General features: G+C 40.1%; 1 protein-coding gene across 2 annotated transcripts in view; it reads right to left on the bottom strand.

The window, feature by feature from the left end:
• Positions 1-2,159: 2,159 nt before the first annotated feature.
• Positions 2,160-8,812, bottom strand: part of stk11ip (serine/threonine kinase 11 interacting protein) — a 33,515-nt gene continuing 26,862 nt past the window's right edge. For both annotated transcript variants that reach the window (XM_042513065.2, XM_042513064.2), the window contains exons 24-26: positions 7,774-7,856; positions 4,302-4,528; positions 2,160-4,087 (exon numbers count right to left, since the gene is read on the bottom strand). In XM_042513065.2, coding sequence (XP_042368999.2) covers positions 3,947-4,087; positions 4,302-4,528; positions 7,774-7,856 — 451 coding nt within the window. In that variant the 3' untranslated portion in view covers positions 2,160-3,946. The remainder of the gene's footprint in view (positions 4,088-4,301; positions 4,529-7,773; positions 7,857-8,812) is intronic.

The following is an 8,812-nucleotide window of genomic DNA, read 5'->3' as shown; positions in this document are numbered from 1 at the left end:
CGTCGTGCTCGTTTAAAGCATCGATGGAAGAGTCAATGCACACACGCGGCACAGGCCCAGGGGCTTACAGTGTCAGGGAGCCTCTGGTCTTCACCTGCAAAATGTCACTGAAATTAACACACATCAACCAGTACGAAAAAAGACCCCAAAGACACAAGAATGAAATGTCACAAAAGATGCAATAACTACAAAAAGGGCTAAAGAATCATAGAGGGATACAAAATGAAGAGAAAGAGACACAAAACACAAGGAGACCAAAACAAGGTCAAAAATGACCAAGACAGACACAAAATGACCTAGAAGAGAGACGGTACAAAAAAACAACCATAAAGAGAAAAAAGATTCAAAACGACAACAAAGGGACACAAAATGAGTTTAAAAAGGGGGTAAAGAATTACAGAGGAAAACAGAATTACCAAAACTACAATGAGACACAAAACAAACACAATGAGCAACATAACAACCACAAGGTGACACAGAATGACTACAAAGAGAAATAAAAATGACAAACAAGACACAAATGTACCTTACAGAAACATAAAAAGACCACAAAGAGATGCAAAGAAACTGCAAAAAGACACAAAATAACTATAAAAAAGCGCTAAACTGCAGACACACAAAATGACCACAGAGCAAAAAAACCACAAGGACACAAAGATACAAATCGTCTACAAAAACACATAACCACATAGACCCAAAACCTTAAGACAAAAAAAACAACCACAGACACAAAACAACTGCAAAGAGAAACAAAATGACCAGAAAAAAACCCTAAATGTCCAGAAGATTAAAAAAAATACTCCAAAGTGTCACAGAATAACCAGAGACACAAAATGACCTCAAAGAGATCTGTCTCTTTTACCCCCAAAAGACACATAATTACCACAAGGAGACATAAATTAACTACAAAAAGCAAAAGACCACAAAAGACGTATAACTACTGCAACAAGATGCACAACAACAACAACAAAAAAAGAGGCAAAACCACAACAAAGCATATTTTTCTATGTAAGAGAGGTGGTGGGGCCTTTTGCAGTCTGTGCCTCGGGGCCCATTGTTCAGTACTTTTTGAATTCAATTCAAGCATTTAATGTATGTATTGTTGGCTTATGTGCTAAATGAAATCCTGAAATCCTAAAATCCAAACAAGCGGAGCTGCAGCTGTATCGCATGACTTCTTAATATGAAAGCTTTGTCGATTTTTTCCGCACACATCCTGTAATTCGTCCGGCTCTCTTGGAAATCGCTCACAGACAGAATGCTGCAGAGTGTCAACAGAAACACTAACCTGTTTTTTCTGGAGATTTTCGTGGCTCTGTCAGCAAGGCAGTTTATCCACATCAGCTCAGAGAGTGCTGTTCTGCGCATGACCTTTGACCTTCTCTTGCAGGGACAAGAAATGGAAAGTGAAAACACAAACTGTTCTGTTGTTTACTGTCTGACTCAGATTTATGTGAGGAACATTAAAACCAGGCTGCACGAGGAAGCGGCTGAGCAGTCACCAGTCATTTGTGTGTAAACCTGCTCCCGCTCACTGGTGTGGGGATCGGGGATTTGTCAGCCACGTGGGTGCAATTGAAGGTGATCCAGGTCTCCGACAAGCATGTGCACAGCACATGTACAGCACTGGTGGCTGAAGAAATATTTACACTGTGAAATTGGTTAACATACCTTTACACAGCTGAGTCTGGACTGTAACAGAGCTTCGTTTAGGGAGGCGTTTGGTGCTGAGCAGCACAGAGAATGCTGTGGAACCAAATCACCACAAGTTTTATACAGTAATCAAACATTCCTGACTTGTTCTGCAGCTTCAGGAGCGTTCCCTCTCTGTTGCTGCTTTTAACTGGAGCCAGAAATACTGTAGTGATTAGGCTTACCCAATAAAGCAGAAGAGGCTGGTGAAGACAGCTGCTCTATGGGCTGTTTTTTTCCCACCAATGATGGAAACAAGTTTCAAACAAGTCAAAATTATGTCATACAGAAGTTTCTGCTGGTTGATCTTGAACTCATCTTGCCCTGTTGAAATTTAGATTTTTTTTGTCAGTCATTTTACGCACACTTCACACATTAAGACAATTTTTTTCATGTTTCGTCTTGTTATAACTTTAGTTACGACAACTTTCAGTCTGTTAAAATAAAAAAGAAATTGTACAAAAAGCTTCAAACGAACACATTAATTTTATATTTAATTAAATTATTTAAACACATCAAATGAGATTTTTTCTTATTTATAAAAAAATAAAAGACTTTTTTTGCATTAACCCACCACGAAAAAAACAAAGGTATAAATTAAGTTATATTGGTTACACTAAATTAACAGTGCTGAGTTCATTTTGATCTTTACCGCACCTACGCATGACAATATGTGCAGGTTCACATTGCAGCAGCTACACACATAATGCACAGCTGCAGAGGCTCTGTATTATATTTTGAACTAATATAGGTGCTAAATTAAAGGGATAGCTCACCCCAAAATCAAAAATAAATTTTTTTTCTCTCTTACCTTTACTGCTTTTTTATCAGTCTTGATTGTTTTGGTGTGAGTTGCCGAGTGTTGGAGATATTGGCTGTAAAGATGTCTGTTTTCGCTCTGATATAATGGAACTTGATGGCACTTGGCTCGTGGTTAAAAGCACCAAAAATATATTTAAAAAAACGCAACAACAATGTTTCTTTCCAAAAATCTTGTTGTGAGCAGTTTCATGAAGAAACTATTTTTTCTCTTGTGAACTACACCCATGAAGCGTATCACTGCTGTGATGTGTGCTGTAATTTTAGCAAGCTCAGTGGTGCCACGTGAGTTACAAGTTTCCTTCTGCACGGTGATACCGTTGGTAGGTGTAGTTCGGCAGAAAGGAAATAGTTCCTACATGAAACTGCTCAAAACAAGGTCTGTGGATTATCTTGAGTAACTGGGTCATAATTTCTTGAAAGAAACATTGCTGTTGAGTTTTTCAAATGTATTTTTTGGGGCTTTGAGCACCACAAGCGGAGTGCCATATAGTTCCATTATAGTGGAGAGAAGCAAGACATCACACACATCACCACAGCTAAAGTATGTATTTTTGGTTTTGGGGGTGAAACGTCCCTTTAACGTATGAATTTAGTTGAGACACTCAGTAATATAAATCCACTGCACTTATCGAATGACGACGGAGAAAAACAGATGACTGGAAACTAAACAAAAACACACCCAGGTTGCAAATTAATGTAACAATAAAAAAAAACACATCTGTTCCCCAGTTATAAAGACAAGATCTGCTATTGTTCGTCTTTGAGAAGTTCACAAAATTTCTGCACATTTGCACTTCTGGTATCTTTTTCCGCTCACATAACAGTGCAGAGACACATCATAAGACCCTCACTGGGGTGTGAAGCGACCCTTGATGACACCATCTTGAGCCTTGGCCTTTAAAAGGCACCCCAAGCCTCGTGCTGAGCGCATGATATCACAACACAATGGCGTCCAGCTTAATGACAGAGGCTGAACATATTTTAAACTCAGCTCCTTGCGAAACCCCAACAAAATGCCCTTTCAGTTCCAAAACTCCAAATCTGCTCTGCCTCAGCTTGATGCTACAGTGATTGAAGAAGATGCATTAAGGTGCATTTCACCAGGATAACAGCTGTAAAAGAAACAAGGCACACTCCATTTCAGCTGTAGAAAAAGCCGGATGGTATCTGGAGGATAAAGAATTATGCAACCACTGCTTTCACAGTCTTGTGTGCCACATGAATGAGTGCAATCAATTCAAAGTTCTTGGCTTAAAAGACGATGAAAGCAACGAGCGTAATGGAACCAGACTGAGTGCGGACTCTGCAGACAGAAAATAAAGACAACCTTGCTCACGCTCACTAAACATTTCCCGGCACGAACACACACATTCATGCTCACAAAACACACAGAAGCACAAAGTCTGAAACTTTTTTTTCATGCCCTCCCCAATCACGCTGCTTTGTCTTGCAGGCTTGTGTGCAGTTTTACTCCGAACATGGCCTCCCACTGTGCTCTGACCCAGGCCAGCAGACCCTGGAGGAGCTCCGTGCTCTCAGAGCGCACACACCACGTCTTCTCCTGTTTCACCGTCTGCAGGAGGAAAACACGGTGAGACACACTATGGAAACCAAAGCATCTAATCGCAAGAAAATTCAATCCGACAACACAAACAACAAACTGCAACAGGCTGCTGCAGCCTGTTTGCATAAATAAAAACTGATATCAAAGTTATAACAATCATTAAAAACAGGCGTCAAATACAGCAGAGACTGTCAAGTTATCGAAACCACATGTGCAGACTCACCTCATCATAAAGCTTAAAATCCATCCTGCACTCATCTGAAGGCCACAGGTGCACTGAGCTCACGCAGCTGATTGGCAGTGTTTCTAAAATGGTAACGCTCCCGCTGTTTGGTTCTTTGTTTTCATTCACTGTCAGGCTGTTTGAGGTTTTCCTCCACTGGTGATCCTCTCTGAGCAGGTACAGGGTTTCCCTCGTTGCCAGGACTGTCAACGGCATCCAGATGTCCTCTGAAATAAAAAATATGAGCCATTTTTAATCACTTAAATGGTCAAAGAAAACCAAATTTTCACTAGTGACTGTTGTTTTAGGTATTTAAAGGGACACTCCAAATTCAAAAACACAGGGTTTCTACATGTTTTCATGGACAAAATTTCATAACTTTTCCATGACTCATCGAGGACCCATAATAACGAATTTCATTTCTTGCCCCAATGGCTGGCATTTTTCAAAAATATCAGATTCAAACTCGATTCAGGCATGAAGGAAGAGACCGAATGTGGGGAGAAAATAGAGAAACATACATGATTGTAAATGAAACATCACATATTGACAAATATTAGAAGATTATGAAATTAACTTGCTGTGATGTTACATTTCGTGAAAGGTTATCCATGAAAGATTATGGTAACAATTTGATCACAATCAACAAAATTCCATGACTTTTCCAAATCTTTTCATGACTATTACAGAGTTTCCATGACCGTGGGAACCCTGATGCAGATGCCCGCTGCGCAGTGATTCAGTTGGCAGGTGTAGTTTGGAAGAAAGGAAATAGTTCCTACATGAAACTGCTCACAACAAGTTCCGTGGATTATCTTGAGTAACCAGGTCAGGATTTCTGGAAGGAGACATTGCTGTTGAGTTATTCAAATGTATTTGTTTTGGCACTTTGAGCAGCTGAGTGCCATCTAGCTCCATTATATTGGAGAGAAGGCCGGCATCTCTGCTGTTTACTGATAAAAAGCTCGACAGGTAAGAGGTAAAATATGTATTTTGGGGGTGAACTGCCCCTTTAAGGCCTAACTTGTCCCACTGTTTCGAGCCTCATAAGTGAAATTTGCATTCTTGCGCCATATAGTTTTGACAAAAAAGAAAAGAAGACATTTCAGTGTTGATTCTAGCCTGTGATTTAGTGCAGTCATAAATCACAGACTAAAAAAAGATTTACAAATCACCACTCTGCTACAAATTTGAGTTTTGGTACTACACAAAACTCCATGTCAGATCTCTCCACCTTCAGCAGAGAAAGCGGAGGTTGAGGCAGATCTAGGCACGCCAAAATTACAGCACTTGAAATTCCACAGGAGTGCACAGCTGTGTGTAGCCTGCAGCTACCTTGGCTTCTTTATGTGTGTCTGCTGAAGCACAGACAGCGAGGCATCCTGCAGCACCGGTGCACATGTACGGGCCGCACACATATCAATACAGTCGCCTGTCACTCACCGCAGTCAAAACAACAAATTCCTGCCTCATTTTAGGCCAAAGGTGAACGTATCTTTAATGGGCGGCACACGTCAGCGGCTGGCCCAAATACCATCCTGTCATATGTATTTCATCCTCTTGATGTAGTATCTGCTTTACTACATCTTTACTACAAGATACTTCCTTTTCTTTCTTCCCTCCCTCGTTTCATTTCTTCTCCCCCTCCCTTTGTTCCTTTCCTTTATTATTTCCCTTTGTCCTTCCATTCCATCCCTAATTTACACCCTTTTTTCTTTCCCTTCCTCCTTTGAATCTTTCCCTGCTTCCATCCCTCTTTTACTTCCTCCCCTCCTTCCTTTTCTTTACTTTTCCTCCTCTCTTCAACCTTTCCTTTGATCCTTCCTTTGCTGTCACTGCTTCTCTAGTTTTCTTTCATTCCTTTCCTTTCCTTTCCTTTCTTTTACTACCTGCTTTTTTCCCCTTACATCCCCCTTACTGTCATTACCTCCCTTTCTTTTCCCTCATCCCTCCCTCCTCTTCCTCCTTTATGTCCATCCCTATTTTACTTCCATCATTCTTTCTTTCTTTCTTTCTTCCCTTCTTTTCATTGCTCCTTGACTTTCTTCCCTTTCCTTCCATACTTCTTTTCCTTTATTCCTCCCTCTTATATCTCCCTCCTTTCTTCCTTTCCCTCCATCCCTCTTTTACTTCCTTCCCTTTTTCCTTTCTATCACTCCCTTCTTTCCTTTCTTCCTTTCTATTTCTCCTTCCCTTTCTTGCTGTCTTTTCACTCTTCCTTTACCTTCTTCCCATTTTTCACCCCCCTTCCTTACTCCCTCCCTCTGATTTCTTTCTTTTTATGAGTAGATAATCGGATATCCATTTTTATTTTTTCTCCCACTTTTGAGTGTCACTGTAATATTATGGGGAGTTTTATTGTGATTTTATTTTGTTTTATTGTGATTTACTCTCGACTTTCTTTCAGGCGGTAAAAAGGAAAACTTATGATCCTGCATATTGGGTTTTCACCACAGTGAAACATAAATAAACTATCAATAGAAATGAGAAATATCTTTAGTCGTATTTAGAGTAGCACTATAAATCCAGAAGAGCTGACAGGAACATAGCAGTGTGGAAAATAAGCACCACTGACACTGAGCATTTATCTTTACATCTTCACGAGTCATTACACACAACGTGTTGAGTCTTGAAACCTGATCTGTCTTGTAACGCGTGAACATGTCAAAAACATGGTCAGACTCGGTGAGATGGCAGCCCGCACAGGAAAGCAGAACACACGAATGATATCGGGCAGATATTTGGCGGGAAATATTAAAAGATTATGATCCCAAAATCTACAATAGGACACATAATGAAGATTGTTTTTGCAGAAACAGATGTCACTTTGCTGTACAACAGCCAGAATCTTCTCTCCTTCCCTTTCTTCCTTTCCTTCCATTACTCCTTTACTTCCTCTCCTTTCCCTTCCTCCCCTTTCCTTCCCTTTTTTCTTTTCTTGAATCCCTCCTTATCCTTTCTTAATTCCCCCTCCTTTTTCCTCCCTGCCTTCAACATCTTTCTTTCCTTTCATCCCACCTTTCCTTTCTTCCTTTCCCCTGTACTCCTCCGACTTCCTCCCCCTCCCTTTCTCTTTTCTCCCTCCTTTCATTCATTTTCTTCCTTTCCCTTCCTACCCATCCTTTCCTTTCTTTCCATCCTTCCCTATCTTCACTCCATTCTTTGCTTCAATCCCTCTTTTATTTTCTTAACTTTCCACCTTTTCCTCAGTGCCCACCTTCCTTTTCTTCCTTTCTTCCTCAGCTTTTCCTCATAACTGATAGACTTACATTATTTTACTATCCTATTTCACTTACTTATTTATAATAATTATTATCATTTCTTGGAATTCAGTTATTTTGTGCATGTGTATGCATTGGCAGATATGTAAATATGTAAGTATGCTCACATATATGTATGTTTTATATATGTGTATGTATATGCACGTTTTATCATGCAGCTGTAGAGTGATACAGATGGAAAAATTTGTCACCTTGCAGCACAAAAGCCAGAATGTAGAAAAATTGCAGCTGTCCATCCTCCACGTCTGCCTGGATGTCGTCACACACCAAAGGCCTATCAGATCAGAAGAAATAAATAATGTTAATCACACATAATAATTATCCAGTCACACGTAAATTGTCTGCTGTGATATCAAAAGCTCAGACGGAGTTTTATAAAGATGACAGAGTTGTTTTGTGGCGGCTCCTGGCTGACAGGTGCTACCTCAGATGGAAGCACTTGAGCATCACGGGGTGAATTTCACAGTAACTGTGAGGCAAAGGGGATAATTGACGTAATAATGGCTGACAGAGCTTGGATTGTGCAAACACTGCAAGTGCGGTTAGCTGGAATCACAACACATGTGGGGGCTACTTTGATTTGTTTGCATTTGTTGATGATTGAGTCTGTTGCCTGAGGACAAATTGGGAGATTTGAGGTAACTGTTAGCACTGGTATGTGGATATCTACTTGTCATGGTAAAGACATATGTCACAGAAAATGCACCACTTTTTATTTCCTAATCCAAACTAAAGGAAATGTGCTATTTATTTACTTCTACAAAGGTATTTACACTCTGTCTGGATCACTGAAATGTTTGGTTATTCACAGTGTGCCTTTTGCCCATTTTGCACTTGTTCATGAAAAACGTTCCTTCTCTGAAATACTGAAATAATATTTTTAATAAGATAACCACATTCCTTTCCAGTGAGAGCTACAGAACGCTTCTATCTCCTGTTTCCGAGAGTAAAACACCAAAGAAGGTGTAGAAAAACTCCAAGAGGTGATAACAAACGACACCACATGACTCAGGATTTGTAGCCCCACACATGTTCCAAATTAAGATGTGGTTTACCAGCTCATTTAGCGGTGCAGTTTTACAAAATGATGTCTAAAAAGAGCTGATTGTAATCAACTAAAGATGTGCCAGACATGTGCAGTCTTAACTCACACCTCCCTGACCACATACAAATGTGCACAACGATGCTCAGACCACATCTTTCTGCACGTAAACAAATAAAATCAAACAT

This window comes from Plectropomus leopardus, chromosome 24, assembly GCF_026936395.1.
Source record: "Plectropomus leopardus strain MGB_pleo_1.0 chromosome 24, ASM2693639v1, whole genome shotgun sequence".
NCBI lineage: Eukaryota > Metazoa > Chordata > Actinopteri > Perciformes > Serranidae > Plectropomus > Plectropomus leopardus.
Note: the sequence above shows the minus strand (reverse complement) of the source record. Positions and strands in the feature narration are given on the sequence as shown.